The sequence below is a fragment of the Electrona antarctica genome (assembly GCF_951216825.1).
Source record: "Electrona antarctica genome assembly, chromosome: 21".
Lineage (NCBI taxonomy): Eukaryota > Metazoa > Chordata > Actinopteri > Myctophiformes > Myctophidae > Electrona > Electrona antarctica.
In genome coordinates this window covers 13,200,706-13,217,599 of record NC_136802.1, presented here as the reverse complement: position 1 = coordinate 13,217,599, position 16,894 = coordinate 13,200,706, and the positions used below count along the sequence as shown (strand labels likewise).

At 41.6% G+C, this 16,894-nt stretch overlaps 1 protein-coding gene across 1 annotated transcript in view; it reads right to left on the bottom strand.

The window, feature by feature from the left end:
* LOC306914597 (phospholipid-transporting ATPase ABCA1) overlaps positions 1-16,894 on the bottom strand; it is a 272,775-nt gene that overhangs the window by 107,137 nt on the left and 148,744 nt on the right. The window contains exons 27-31 of the mRNA XM_079491713.1: positions 16,085-16,133; positions 15,599-15,718; positions 15,385-15,426; positions 14,225-14,364; positions 5,510-5,637 (exon numbers count right to left, since the gene is read on the bottom strand). Of these exons, the coding sequence (XP_079347839.1) occupies positions 5,510-5,637; positions 14,225-14,364; positions 15,385-15,426; positions 15,599-15,718; positions 16,085-16,133 (479 nt within the window). The remainder of the gene's footprint in view (positions 1-5,509; positions 5,638-14,224; positions 14,365-15,384; positions 15,427-15,598; positions 15,719-16,084; positions 16,134-16,894) is intronic.

Below are 16,894 nucleotides of genomic sequence, written 5' to 3'. Positions count from 1 at the left end.
GGCTCAAAAAATGTGAACTTTGTATTTGGCTGTAGTTGGCTACAAGAACAAGCCCTTTTACTATTCATTCCCTGAAGAAGGCAACTTGTTGCCGAAACGTTGGGAAAAAAAAAATGTGTTGGCATCGTGACTACGAGCTGTGCTCTCTTCTTTCTCAGTCACTATTCAGACATGCAACATCAGTCTATGACTTACAGCAGGGGTTCTCAACCCGTGGGTCGCGAAAAAAAAAAAAAAAGCTCGTAGCGCGCCACTCGGTGGCGCGCTATGAGCTTGTAGATCTGCTATTTTTCAATAGCTAAATTATAACAATGCTTAAAACACCAAAAGGGGTTCCCGCCCAAAATGGTTTAAGGTTATTGTAGCAGTCAATTTATATTGGGGGTCGGGAGGGGGCGGGGCGGGGGTCCCGAGACATTGCCAAAGCATTTCCGGGGGTCCCCGGCCAAAAACGTTGAGAACCCCTGACTTACAGTACATCTTCTCTCATGTCGTCTGCAAATCTACAATACTGTATGAAAAACTAACACAATTATGCAAAATCATTTGTTGCTAAGCATTTTGTTAATTTGTTCACTTTCGTGAAGCCAGTGCATCCTGTGTCAACACGCTCGTTTTGAGCATTCAACAGATCTCTAAAACACGTAGAGGGGGTGATGTTAATCAGAGAGTACTTACATCTGAATATAATTAATGAAGTGTTGCCTCTCTTGCGTTCTGTAACACCTTGAATAATGACTTCCTCTTCCCAGGGCCTTATTATGTAGCCGTGTGTCTTCCATCCTTATGTACGTATTTATCAAAAGCTATGTTGTGTACAGGTATACTCATGTAGCTTCCTGCAATGCATGTAGTCCTGTAGGGCACTTGTGTATATCCTCTACAAGTAAACGTGTCTCTTCTTATAATAATGACGATGTTTGGTGCATCATTCTGGAGGAGGTACTGAAGGTGCGGTCAGCGAGGAAGTTGGACGCTATTATGGACAATCACTCTAATCCCCTTCACTTGGAGATTATGGGAAGGCTCAGAACCAGGGACAATGATAGATCCATTCTCCCCCGGGAAAACCGCTAGCCTGAGACTGCCCTTTGTGCAGTTAGCTATGAAGACGCAGGACGGGGACTAATTGGATGAATTGCTCGGTAACAAGCATTCCAGTATACGGTATACTTCTGTGTGTGTTATCTGTATCTATAATTATAATGCTTTATAAGCATGGAATTCATCGGAAGTGGTACCACAATGTCTATTATGACTTCACTTTCAAGAGCACCTTGCATACTCTGGGGTTTACCACCTGTGGTAACCTATCAGCACATGGTTTTTAGTGGTGCAACCACTCCAAGGAACAGCAATGTTAGCCTATGTGACTAATGTGTGTGTTAATGTGTGTGACTATGTTACTATGAGTACCAGTAGGGGCAAAAGTGGCGCTGTTGTGCCAGAAACAGAGAGAGAGATAGTGCTGCACTGTTGCCTGCTAATGAGAGAGAGAGAGAGAGAGAGAGAGAGAGAGGGGTAGGGGGAGAGGGGAGTTGCACCACTCAGTTCACACGGGTGTGATTTTTCCTGACCATTCTGCGTCCCAATAATTCCACTTCACTTCCACAAGGCTGTATGCCACAGACCCCAAGTTATTGGCACAGTTATACATGTAGTTCTACTGTGAGGCGAAAACCCGCTTGACTGCAAAACTATATACTGTATCTTCAACCACTCAACTAAAATGGGTCATTGGTATTAACGAGGTATATGCAGTACACTGATGCTCACTGAGTCAACTAGTAAGGTGCAGATGCAGAACGCTCTAGTTAGCTCCGCCATCATGAGGGAATAATATCGTGTTAAAGTATCTCAAGGGAAAAGGCAGTTTTGGTAATTGACCGTGGGGAATGTCAAAGCCATAAAGGACGTGGGCACATAATTGTGTAACACAAGATGAGTTCCAGCTAATTTTTTGATGACTTCTGCATCTATACTTGAAATGTCATCACTGCGCGCACGCACGCACGCACGCACGCACGCACGCACGCACGCACGCACGCACGCACGCACGCACGCGCACAAATCATTACTGCACTTTCAGTTTCCAAATAAGTTGAGGGAAGATTGTGGTTTCCACAGGGCCAGCCAGTATATTGGAAACGGCCAGTAAGATCAGTCTATTAGAATGCAATGATCTCTGGGTGGAATAAGCATACTGCCATGGAACACCAATAAGCCCAGCACAGTACATCCAATACAACATGTCTGTCACCGCTGCAGTTGGATACAGTACGGTTGTGCTGACGCGATCCTACTGTAGCACAGGGCTGGACTGGCCATAGGACGTACCGGGAATATTCCCGGTGGGCCGCGACCGTAGGGGGCCGCCATGATATTAAAAAATAAACTATTTTTTTATATTTTTTTGACAGGCAGGCCACCATGCAGGAAAGGCCTGGGCGTGCTGCCATTCTGCCAGTGCCATCATGGTAATTTCACTGTACCTGTATCAGTGAGTGACAAATAAACCCTATTCTATCTTGAATCCTTTTGCCAGCATCATTCTTGTGAGAGCAACAAAGGGTTGTGTAGTTGTCTGCTGGTTTGTATCATTTGTGTTGTTCTGTAAAAGTGGTGGCATTAGGGCTTGTTTGTTTGTGTGTGCCTCAACGGAGCGGGCGGTATAGTTTATGCTATCTGCACACTGGTTGTGGTGGGCTGGTCTGGGCCAAGTAATTTTTTCTTTACTTTTTGCGACATTTCTACTGAAACAAGAATGAGTGTGTCAAAAGATGTTAAATATAGGAAAAAATTAAAAAAGGGAAAGAAAAAAAAAATAACAAAAAATGATCTATTCTCCTCCTTTTACCAAGTGCCAGGATGATTACTTTAGATAAACCAGTTTCACATAACAGTATGTTTAATTATCTTGTGACACCTACAAAGTGGATCTCTAGATTGTGCTGCCAAGGGAAATGGGAAAACCTGCCCAGTGGAAAAGGCAATGACAGCTTGATGTTACAAGAAATGAATGTGAACGCAACGCAGAGGTGGCGCTTTGATGGTTTTAGACAGATAACAGATGATACATATTAGAATCCAAACGTGGGAATCAGCAGCACTTATGTTGTTAAAGAAGAGGTGTGATTATGTTGCCACTTTGAGCACACTGGTGTTGAGATTGAGAATAGGGGGATGAATTGCATCATAGATGATGCCAGAATATGTCATTGTGGCAGAAATGCCAGCTCCAGGTTCTATCAAAAAAAATAATAATCAGTGAGCAGTGCAACTATACATGTATTGTTATAGTTACTGTACTGTGCTCTGTACTGTATTGTAGTGTACTGTGCTCTGTAAAAGAAACCCTGTGCGGGGGTCCCCGGAACATCCAGACCCCCGGGAACGCACCCAGGGGGCCGACCCTGTTCCGGCGAGCCTTCCAGCATCCGAAACGGTCGAGAAATGACAGAGTTACCGTGTTGCAGCTTTCCGTGCTCGAACACATATAGAGGGTATGCATGTGACATCATCATCATCATGGGCACCGCTCAAAAAAACGACTCAAAATTTAAAATCATTTGTATAGCCCTATATCTCCGTTACCCTCACAAGCATTTACAGGCCCACAAGGACCCACACTCAACCCAAAATCATGTTTTTTGCGTAATATGTTTTTGAAGGTCATCTGTTTTTCTTGAAAGCATCGTGTCGATTTTTACCCCCACTGGCCCCCAGTGCCCCCCACAGTTTACCCCAATTCTGGACGGGAACCCCTTTTGGTGTTTTAAGCATTAGGTTATACTTTAGCTATTGAAAAATAGCAGATCTACAGCTTGTAGATCTGCTATTTTAGAAAAATCGTGAAAATGTGCCTCAAATCTTTGAAGAACAACATATTTTCAGATGGTGGTCGGCGGGCAATTAACATATAATTTTTGGGGTCCTTGACATGAAATATTGAGAACCACTGATATAGAAACATGCAAGACATTTTTTTAATTTCGATGTCGGGCCTAAATGGGTTATGACTGCCTCTCTGTGAAAGCAGGTATGAGACGTGACATGTGACTCAGGTACTTTGTTCACATCCTCAGGGACACGCCAATCAAATCCATCTCAAAGGCTTGAATATACACGGTGTGCCTCACGGTGCCTGCAATGCGCTGCAAAATGTATCGGGCCGTTTCAGCCTCTGATTGGACAACAGACCCACCCACATGACAGGACAAGTAGGAAGCAGAAGAAGTAAACCATGAACTAAACAGAAGCAGGTGAAAGAATCTAGTCGGCAGATCGCTGCATATAATTTAACGGTAACTAGATTCTGCCAAACCATCTAGTTTTATAACAATATAATACAGTATAATGCCCAGCTTGCGAGTATGCATGTATTATCGGCTGTGATTGTGCAGAAACTAGGGGTGGGACGATATGGGTACCTCACGATACGATATATATCGTGATAGTAGGCCCTCGATAACGATAATATCACGATATTCAATATATTGCGATATTTGCGATATATCAATATATTGTATGAAATTTCATCAACGATATATCGATATCTGCAACTACAAAATTCTTGGAACTGAAAAAATGCTATTTTCGTGCTCGGACACAAGGAGGGACACACACATAGCTGTCTATTGTGGTTGCACCACTCAAACACTAAATTAATAGTGTTTGAAAAAAAAAAGAGGAAAAAAAAGGTTTTATTTTATTTTTTATATCGATATTTTAATAATCAATATCGATTATTTATCGCGGGAGGACGTATCGATATATATCGCCATATCGATATTTCAGCACACCCCTAGCAGAAACCCCAGCTGAATTTTCCCTTAGGTTCAGTCAGTGGCGAATGCAACAACATACACTAGTCTTCTTCAGACGCACACGCATGCTGTTATTATTCTATTAAAGTTTGCACAGAACACAACATTTATTCTATCACTGCCTACATTGTAACATTATGGCAAAACTAGGTTACAATATTTACAATAATTACATATTCTACATCCTGATTCCGAGGACGTGGCATATTAGCATATTCATGAGGTGTTGTTCGTTCCTGCAGGCGTGGCATAATGGCATAATTACTGTATAGATCCTGGAACACAGACAAAGCCAAGTTCAATGTGCTATAAAACTCCTTTATAGATGCTATTTGGGTGAGAATACTTGACAGGGACATACATCATTGACCAAACATTAATATTTCTGACCAAGTCTGGATGTGTGAACTGCAACTTTAACAAAAAACCCTGTTCTTGGACACTGAATCACGCGAGGCAAAACTCCCAAGAAGAAAATGAAGTATCACAAGAGAAGGGATCTCCTTCCAGGGTAGACAGGCATGCAAATAGGGACAAATGCTACACAGGCGTGGGCAATATCCAAATGCAAAACAAACAAAATACAATACTTTGGAATACAATTCCAAAGTGGCCATGTCCTTCCCTTCACCATCAATGCACTACAGTACAACATCCAGACACAGTCCACTTCAGTGACTCACCTGATGAAGGTGGTTTGGGGTAGTCCATACATCCAGGGCTGCATCTCCAAACTTGGGTATTCAGAGAACGGAGGAACGATCAGTGAGAAGATGAGGGACAGGCACACGAAGAGAGCAGGCAGGACCACCTACAGTAGGAACATAATTATATGAATACCAATGTCCCACATCAGAGCGTGCATCTCACTATTATGCGGAACATGTTTCACCTTTATGCTGGATGAAGGACACAGACTCTGAAAGTGTACAAATGGAACCCTAATTTAACTCCCCTAGTTAATATTACACTCCGGACAAATTTGTATTTATGGAATCGTAAATGTGGCAGCTGATGAGCAATAGAAAATCATTGACAGTTTTTCTATTAGACGGTATAGGCATACTGTGCCATGTTAGGACCTGGTTTAATTTACAAATGCTTGTGTGTAATGCAGGTCACCTATATTTATATATATACTACATTATTTTAAAATAACAATGTTGACCCAAAGTGCTTCATACGGCATAAAACAGAGATGAGGATGACCTGGGGAAGAATCTGGAATTAGCAGATGTATTGTTGTGTAACTAATCCATTTAGGAAAAATATATATATATTTTTAATTGGGGCGGCTGTGTCTCAGGAGAGCAGGTCGTCCAATGATCCGTGGGTCGGCGGTTCGATCACGACTCCTCCCGTTAGTGTCGTGCACAGATACACTAGGTGGTGCTAGAGCACCTGCCCTTTGCCCTCTGGACAGCAATGTGCCCTTTTGAAAAGAAAAAAAACATGGACCATGCTGACATTGATCAATGCTTGATAAATAGCTTTTTTTTTTAAATCTATAAATCTCACACTATTAAGGCAACCGGCCGGTTCCACGTGCTGCACAAGGTGCTCTTTTTTCACTTGAGCCCTCTAAATGTCTGTGCATGCCAGGCACATGTCGAAGTGTCCTTGGGCAAGACACTGAACCCTACATTGCCTCCAATGAGTCGGTCGGTGTGAGCTCAGCTCACCAACATAGGTGTGTGAATGTGGGAAGTGAGGATGCTGGTGTCGACTGTTCGCCGCTTCACCTCCCAATGTATGAATGAATGAAAAGCGCTTTGAGCACTTGGAAAAGCGCTATAAAAATGCCATTCATTCATAAATCAATTCTCTATTTAACTTACCTGCTATTAAGGTCCAGTAGTGCTTATACCTTAACATGAGGTAGGTGAAATACATTATTATAATATAATGTATAGTATCATGCAAAATGCATGATGTCACTATGTATGTGTGTGCGCCCTGCAGGCAGGACGTCAATGAAATTGATGCTAGATCAATTCCATCAGCCTCAATGTTCCCCCCCACAGGCAACAGCCATTACATTACATGCAACCTACAGTAGTTGTGGATGTGTGGGGGATAAAACTGCCCTTACCTGGCGACCCATTAATATGCTCCCCGCCAACTTGTTTTGGCTGCTGTGAAGGCATTATGAGTTTGATTAAACACTTCCAAATGCCTCCTGTCATCACACGCCCACTCGGGCATAATTAATTTCTCGCTATTCTCTCACTGTTTTATCATGTTTTTTTTTCCAACCATCCCAGAACTCCCAACACACACACACACACACACACACACACACACACACACACACACACACACACACACACACACACACACACACACACACACACACACACACACACACACACACACACACACACACACACACACACACACACACACACACACACACACACACACACACACACACACACACAAATTCTTTGTCGAAGCTGTAAAATATAAAACAAAAGAGATCACGGACAGAATGCAATATACAGTTGTCGTTTACTTCTAGGGTGATGGTGTGTGTGTGTGTGTGTGTGTGTGTGTGTGTGTGTGTGTTGTGAGTGTGTGCGCACGATCGACTCTCTCTCTCGTTTCAGTGGAGGATACTTAATATCAGAGGGGGAGGTTTGTCTACACTTGATTAATTGAGGGGCTGCAATTCGCCAAGACAATTCCGGATGATAAAGTTGAAAAATACACTCCTATTTACGGCACAGAGCAACGGCTATGGAAGTGTGTCCGGAAGAAGGATAAAGGGTGGAAATGAGACTGCACTTAACACACAACCCATTTCTAAATCCTGACCCACGTTTTCGGAAAAACGTTCTGAAATAAAAAGGTATGTTGCTATATACTGTACATAACAACCCCAAAGGGGGTTCCCAGATTGGTAAATGGTAAATGGTGCATTTATATAGCGCCTTTATCCAAGGCACTTTACATAGATTGTGCATTACATTCACCCATTCACACACACATTCATACACCGATTGCGGCGGAAGCCATGCAAGGCACCAACCAGCACATCGGGAGCAATTTGGGGTTCAGTGTCTTGCCCAAGGACACTTCGACATGTAGACAGGAGGAGCCGGGATTCGAACCGCCGACCCATGGATCATTGGACGACCTGCTCTACCTCTTGAGCCACAGTCGCCCGATTGAAAGGTATTGTTACGTCTATGGGTGCCCGGTCTAATGGCATTTAACATAGTTTTACTGTACATTAAATAACAAAAATAGCCAGTCTACAATAACATCTGCTGTTTTCACCAAATGTTCGGCTATTACTTCCACCAACTATTTGTTTGCAGAATGTCCGCCTATTATGACATGCCCAGAACAGTAGGGGGCAGTAGGGATCACGTGGTTAGTGACAAAACAACACTAATATAAAGAGGGGACAATATTCTCTCTCACCCATTCACTCTCTCTCGCCCCCCCCCCCCCCCTCTTTCTCTCTCTCTAGACAGTGCAGTAAGTGCATGTGACAGCTTGTGCTTCTATTGTGTGAGAGAGGCAAACAAAAGGGGGAAAAGTCATTATGTTCACAAAAAGCAAAGCACTCCCACGAACAATGCACAGGTTTTATCACATTCTCAAGTTCAGTGAAGATAAAACAAAACAATAAAAGAGGATGAGGGATTACAATGCAAAGAGAGTATATAGACACCAAAACACAATACACGCTATAGTTGAATAGGGAAAAAAGGTTAAATAGCTATCACAATGAAAGTTCTCCAGTTGATTACTTACATTAAGACTATGATTTTTTGTATTACAATTTTTCTGAAATGATATGTTTAAATATGCAAATTAGGCATTATATGTGCTAATTTGCACACATTTCGGGACGATAAATCTGAAGATCGGATAAAGCCAAAATTATTGTTTCATTTTGTTTACATATTAGAGACAAGGGAAATTACAGAGGGGATTTTAGATATCTCTAATTATCACTCCATAAAAATAAAAAAAATACTGTCAATAGAGATAAAAAACCCATTTTCGGATTCCCATTTGGTTTTTAGGAATAAAATGTGATGTAAATCAGGCTATGAATGATATATCAACAAACCCTTCTGTAAATATCTGCAGGATATAGATATGAATATAACTGGAAGGTTTGGTGTATGTGGAGATTCTTTGTCCCAGGTATGAGGAAAACTCATTTTGAGAAAACGGCCTTTAAAGATTTGTATTGTGAAATTCCAAAACGTTTTATTTGAAGCCACAATTTGAGACAAAATATCTCATCCAATACTTGGCAACATATCATGCCATATATCATTGGAAAGGTCTAGACGTCGAGCTGACTGCGGTTTGATCCAAATATGGTCACTTCCTTTGTACCAGCAACCAATCATGAAAATAGAGAGGGTGGATTTTCACCCAGCAAAACGAGCTGTCATTGGCTAAAATAAACTACTAAAATAAACATCTAAATGTGTATGTTGAATGTTTATTTTGCTTTAGTTTGACAGAATAGCACATAATCTCAAAATTGAAAAATCATGATTTCACCTGCCATGTATCACAAGGAAGAGAGGCGCATCATTGACATAATACTGTTTGTTTTCTCAGCTAACAAGTCTGTCGAAACTATTTGAAAATGAAAGCTACTGTATGCACCATGTCTTAGTGCAGATACAAGTAGAAACCCTGATCAAAACACATTAGATTGGTGTATTATGAACTGTATTAATAACTGTCATTGTCGTTGACTATGTCCTTAGGCAAGCGATGGATACCATCTCCTCCAGAGGTCTCACAATAGGCAGAAGATCTGGTCGTCAAAGTCAGAAGTGGCTGACCGACCTTGACTACGCGGATGACATCGCACTGTTTGCTGAACACAAACTCTGCTCAAGAGCTTTTAACATCACTAGAAGTGTCAGCAGCCAAAGTTGGTCTATTGCTCAATGCCAAAAAGACAGAATGCCTGCTTCTGAACGAAGACTCTGTTCACCCAACCATCCGCTCCATGGACGGCAGTGACATCAAAGAAACTGAGGATTTCAAATATCTTGGATCATACGTAGTCAGTAGCAGAAAGGACTTCCTGAAAAGGAAAGGACAGGCCTGGAGTGCTTGTAATAAGCTACATCTTATATGGCAGTCAGACATCTCAAGAGATACCAAGATCAACCTGTTCAAAGCCTGTGTGGAAAGTATCCTTCTTTATGGTGCCGAAACATGGACAATGAATAAGGAGTTTCGGGATAGTCTTGACGGAACATACACAAGACTCCTCATGCGTGTCCAGAACCTCTCATGGAAGGACCATCTCACTAAAGCTCAGATTTATGGAGGCACCCCCCCCATCTCAGTTGTTGTGGCAGAAAGAAGACGCCGCTTTGCTGGTCACTGCCACAGAGCAAAAGACCAGGTCATTTCGGATATTCTTCTGTGGAGACTACCCTGCCCATCAAGAGGAACAAGACCACTCACATTTCCAGATGCGAATGAAGTTGGTGTGGCAATGAGCAACAGAGCCCAGTGGAAGCAGCTTGTGTCGCAGATCTCGAGGGCACTCGAAGGATGATGATGATGACTGTAATAAGCCCATTTTATCAAATGGGAGATTTAAAAAAAACGAAATCCGGACAAGGATTGTCAGACTGATTCATCCATAGGAATACACAGGAGAATATTGTAATGTTAATAACCACGTTATTACACAATACTACTTCTACAATAATTCATCACACCCTAGAATATTGAAAATAGTAATGGCGTGAAAATAGAGCAACAATCAAACAATATATTTCATATAAAACCAGAGTATAGGCTTTTCACAGTAAATACAATGTGAAATAGAGACCGATATGGGTCAAATCATTATCGATTTGCTTGTGATGTCCAAAACTGTTACTTGTCTTTGCAGATCTACAAGCTCACAGCAGGACAGCTCACAAACACAATGTGGTGTTGTGAGCTTGTAGATCTGCTATTTTCAACAAAGATATTTACTGTAGTGCAGAGGGGGAAAAAGGAAAGCGCCTAGTATAGACCCCTGGGGGACTCTAGTCAACTAAGTATAGGGGTTTTAAGAATTCAATGAATGGAATGAATTTCTCATTCCATATTGGTTCTCTCACGTTCAGTTATTTATAGTGGTCTCCAATGTCAAAACACATATGTAAGACATAAAAGGTTAGAGTCTTATTAAGCATCAACAACAATCTGAGTGTAAACAACCGTTCATAACTATAAAAAAAACAACCTAAAAGCTAATTTCTCAAGAATGTGGAACAATCTTTCAACAGTCACACACTGGTTAATTTGCCTAGTGTGCATTACGAGGAGGAGGATAGGAAGGTAGGTCAAACGAGGGTTCTTATGCATCAATCAAGATTATTGTTGTGTGTGCTTGTTAGTGTGCTTAAAGGCTTGTATAATAATGTACAATCTCATTAGTCCTTGTGTGTGCTGTCTTGACATTGTATGTCTATCTATACATATTTTATATAGATGTTTTTGTTTGTTTCTAATTATTTTATTATATAATGCTGCTACAATTTCCGAGGTAGCAAACAAAAAGGACCTTTCTTCTTACTGTATGTATCTGTATCAAGACATAATAAAGATCACCTTGAACTTAAGCTCTATATACTCTGCTGCTGTATGATGATGTGTGATGTGATGAATTGTGAGCCATTTGATGTGCTATTTTCATTATATTTGCATATTTTGAAAATGTTTGAATTTTCGCCTACAGTACGGTATCAGGACATGTCCGCAATGGGGATGCCAGGTGTAACGTGGTCGAGGATGTAAATGCAATAAACACAGCCATCATGAGCATTGACGTGCAGAATTTTAGTGAGTTGAAAGTGAAATCTAATACTTTCAGGGTGATTTGAGTTGCACACTGCTGTTGTCAGTCAGAGGGCGAGGAGCACCACATATGTATTTGAACTCAGTCAGCATGACGTAACATCCCACACAAGCTGTGCCTGTCTGGTGGCGAGTCCCCAGACTTTGTGTCCCACAAATCTGTTTTTATTCTGCAATCTCTTTTGTATTCCCTTAGCACTTTCAGTTGGAGAGATAGTCTCACCACAAAATCATAACTGCTGGCAATAGGTGTTGTATTGTCAAGACTACTAGAGGTACTGGTGTAAGGGACGTGAGGGTACGGGGGTGTGTCTGCAGCACACAAGCACAGGCATTCAGGGCACATGCACAGACACGCATACCGGTACGCAGCATTCAGGGCACATGCACAGACATAGCCTGGCTAATAAGCCAGACTAATATCACACAACACTGTCGCGGTATATTAGTCTGGGCTGGCTCCACTTGGATTTCATTTCCCGGGGGGCAGGTTCAAACATTTTCTCTTTGACGCAATTGGTCAGAGCTACTGTCAGTCAAAGGTCTCAAGCATTGAACGTCACTGTACCAAAGCCCGCCCATATTGCATACCGTGTCCCGATTGGCCCGACCTGTTCTCGGTTGTAGGAAAGAGGCGTGCTACTGAGCCTCGCCAGACCCTAATCCGCTGGCAGGCACATTTTTTTTTGCCAACGGCTGATTCGGTCTGGTTTATTAACCAGGCTAGCACAGACACAGATACCGGTACGCAGCTTTATTCCCTCTGTAGTACAAAAACGGATGTCCTAGATTGACAGTGACTAATGGAGAAAGGTATTGCTGCAAATTACAGGAAGAACTCATAGCTGTCAGCATGTCTGACACGAACACATGTGTATGCGTGTGCATGCGCGCGGACACACACACACACACACACACACACACACACACACACACACACACACACACACACACACACACACACACACACACACACACACACACACACACACACACACACACACACACACACACACACACACACACACACACACACACACACACACACACACTTCATAACCTTTTCTCCTCATCACTGTCAGTGTTTCAATGTTGTCAAAGCATACAAATCAAGAGACGAATTAAGTTTAAATGTACATTAACGCAGCTGGAAAATAATTTCCCAAGTGCCTTGGAGAATAGCCACTCGTCGATATTGGTGTTGACTTGTTGAAACGGTTTCAACTCATTGGTTTTGACTTTTGAAATTGCAGTGTTTAGGAGCAACAAAACAATAGGGACATTCATTTAACAGGCTAATAACAGCCTGTCATCTTTCTAATTGGCATGATAATCACATTTAATACATGGCTAATGAAAAGACATCATTAGCATACATCAAATGCAGGAATGACTAATTGCAGTCAACGCTTTGACATCCTTATACCAATTAGGTGGAAAAAGTTCTGCCTCATTTTCAATTGTTTCAAAGGTCTTGAACTTTGATGTTTCTATAACTGGAGACAGAAACTATCAATCAATTATATTAATAACAGTAGATAATATGGATGTCATTGGCTTGTCTGCACCGGGTTTGCAATATATGTGGTACACCTACAATGCTTTTCTTGTTTTATTTGATTGATCTTATTTATTAATACATATTTATCTTCTCTGTAATGCCTCAGGCATTGGTAAAACTTGACTTTGTGGACTTTATGGTAGTTATTGCAGGCAGTGTTCCTTTCCATAACAGTACAGAAGGTAAGATACAGTAATTGTATTCATAAAGCGCCTTTCAGAAGGTAAGTACATGATAATATTGTTTAAATCACTTTACACCAAAGTCCTTAACATCAATATACTGTAGGTCAGAATAGCTCATATAGACGAATAACACGGTGTCAGAAGTACAAGGACTCCAACCTTAATAGCACATCTTCGAAGCAAAACATTTATCAGACAGATTTTCATTGAGCACACAGTATATTTCTAGTATCATTATATTGTGCACTTCAAATACTTCCCTCATTCATTACCTCCGCCATCCAAGTTAAATGGGGTTATGATTTCGCCTCATTCCATTACCGGTATGTCTGTTTGTCTGATAGAAAAATATCTCAGGAATGGGCGGCTGGATTTTCATGAAACTTTCATGAACAGGCTGCCCCGAAGAGATGATGATTTGGGGTTAAGGTCAAATTTGAGTATTTTCATGAAACTTGGTCAGAATAATATACGCAAAGATGACCCAGCAGTAGAGCTGCTTTTTTTTTTAAATCACTTGAACCCTAACATCCCTATAGATCGGCTATTCTGTGAAAATAGTCGATCTACAAGCTCACAACGTGTCGCATAGCGTATAGAGTATAGACTTTGGAGAGACCTCGGATCAGGTGGTTTAATTAGACATAGATTCTGACACTAGACATCTGCACTGGGTCTGTCAATCAATATAATATGATGAATAGTTTACCCAAAGCAATGATTAATTTTAGGCATGGACTCTACTGAGTGCAATATTTCTGATTAATTCACTGGAATGGAACCGAACCCATCGATTCCTTTACCTGAGCAACAAGTCCCTTGCGGCTCCTCCGCGCGTGGTGGAAGCGCTTGATGAAGAGGGCCAGGAACTGCTTCCTGATCAGCTTCCAGCCAGTGACCACCACCGAGCCCCTCCCGTTTGCAGCTGCAACCTTCTGCAAAGCTAGAATGGATGTAAAGACGGTTGCGTCATCCATTCCCGAATGGAAAAAGCATGATGCACAGTGTTCAGTACAGCTACTGTAGCACAGGGGTTCTCAACGTTTTTGGCCGGGGACCCCCGGAAATGCTTTGGCAATGTCTCGGGACCCCCGCCCCGCCCCCTCCCGACCCCCAATATAAATTGACTGCTACAATAACCTTAAACCATTTTGGGCGGGAACCCCTTTTGGTGTTTTAAGCATTGTTATAATTTAGCTATTGAAAAATAGCAGATCTACAAGCTCATAGCGCGCCACCGAGTGGCGCGCTACGAGCTTGTAGGTCTGCTATTTTTGAAAAATCGTGAAAAAAAAAAAAAAAAAAAATGTTTTGTCTTTTTTTTCTGAAAATAATTTGGGGACCCCCTAAAATAATTTGGCGACCCCCCGAGGGGTCGCGACCCACGGGTTGAGAACCCCTGCTGTAGCAGAGCGATCAGATGTGACTGAAGGGAGAGGGAGTACAAAAGCACACCATCAATGTCAAAAAGATTTATAACCTGTGTGATACTCTAAATCTCTGTGCAAATAGGAGCTTTGTAAAAAAATAAAAAAAATAAAAGAAAGTGGTTTTATGGCTCACCACCTCAAAAGTGTTACAGTATTGTGTTCCAGATGTCCCCCAAAAGCTACAAAGCATTATTCTGATTGAAAAGCATACACACACGCTGTGTGAAAGTGATTTTTTTGCCCCAAGTGGTTTTGCACTCAAAAACCAAATTAAAAGATTTGAAGACAGTTCTGAAGTTGCAGAAGGCTGCAGAAATGAAACCTTGCTTCGAGGAATAGTAATTCAAAAATATTAGTTTATTTTCAGTGGCACAGCGTGAATGTCAACTTTAAGCTGGGCTACAAGTGATTAACTGTGGAAAATAGAATTGTGTGTGAGATGAAAAGTCGTGTGACAAAAGACCAACCTTCAAAAAGACTATTTAATGTTGAAACACAAGCTACTGACAGGACATTTTAAACACTTTTCTTACCCTCCACTTTGCTTGAAAACTTTCCCGACTCTGCAGGTGCTACTGTAGGTAGAAAGCAAGGACAAACAAAGTATTGAACTCTTGGCAGAAAACTTGAGAGAACTGATGCACTTCGTTCAAAGCATGTTTTCAGAATTTGTTTTCAGGAGGCATTTTTTGAAAAAAAAGATTTGGGAGTTCCGTTCAACAACAACCCAGGTGACACAAAACACACCTCCATTTGGAGAAGACTTGCCACGGACTTGTTCCGAATCTGTCCGGATGTCGGCGATGCTGTTCCGTTTAAATTCGCGGGAGCTCCTTTTCCAGTCTCTCACCAACGGCTCATTCTTCGCTGTGGGAATACACGTAAGATTTGTTGTTTTGGCCTGACCCAATTTAGGGTTATAAATAACAATAAGCACAGCAACCTGCCCTTACAAAGTACCACATTATTTCCCTGTAAAAGCAGAACCCCAGCTATTCCAGGTGGGAATCTAATGAAGTCTGATTTTGAGTTGACGATTGAAACGTGAGGCCAATCAGGCCATTTTGGCAATGGAACCAAACAAAACGGAGCTTGGAATGCATGAGCATCCATCAAATGAGGGCAGTTTGAGGAAAACAAAAAAAAAATCAATCAGGTGAAGTCATTACTGTATGTGTGGGCAGATATGATGGATGTATGCATGTGTGCATGCACTGCATTATTTCAACTTACTTGGCACTTCCACATCAACTCCGGTGTCCTCTGCCACTTTCAGAAATATCTGTAAAAACAAAGTACTTGTCATCTTTCTCACCTAGGCACGTTATTCTGTGTGTGATCACCCTCCTACAAGCAGTGACTAAACGCCTGCCTACACACAAACAACCCATCTGCCCCCATTTTATAAAATCATGGAGAGTAGTATCTGACTACAAAAGTTATTTAAAAATAATTCCCATGTAGCCTGCGGGCCAGAAGTGTCTCACGTCTCTCAGTGTAATAAGAGTTAACAGTGACTCAGTTGTATAATTATGTTAATGTTTCTATCATTCTACCAATGCAAAACATAGGCCTAATAAATTGTCAAGTAGAAAACTCTTGTATAAAAGACAATAGGGCACAAATACGATTTACATATCGTTTTCTTTTGTATTCAAAAGCAACTGAAAGATCAGTGAGGTCTGTGTGGGCCATGTGATGATACTGTTTTCATCCATTGATGCCTGAGGCCAAATCTGGGAACGCCTTCTAGGGCCTGAACTAAGGTTTCTGAAAACCGTCAAATTCTGATTCATTATTTTTTTAAATAGTTATGTTGCTGTACAGTATAGCAATAGCTGATGAGACACAGAGAGAGCGCCGGCATCAAGGCGTCAATGGGTTAAAAGGCACAGAGCAATGGTGGGAAAGGCTATGATAAAATATGTTGGGTTTCACATACTTCTGTAGGGTCAGACTCAGAGTTGAAATAGGCCTCTCCCACAAACTTTGGAAGCCAATTATGGCACAAAAAACAACAAAATAAAAAAATAAAACAAAAAC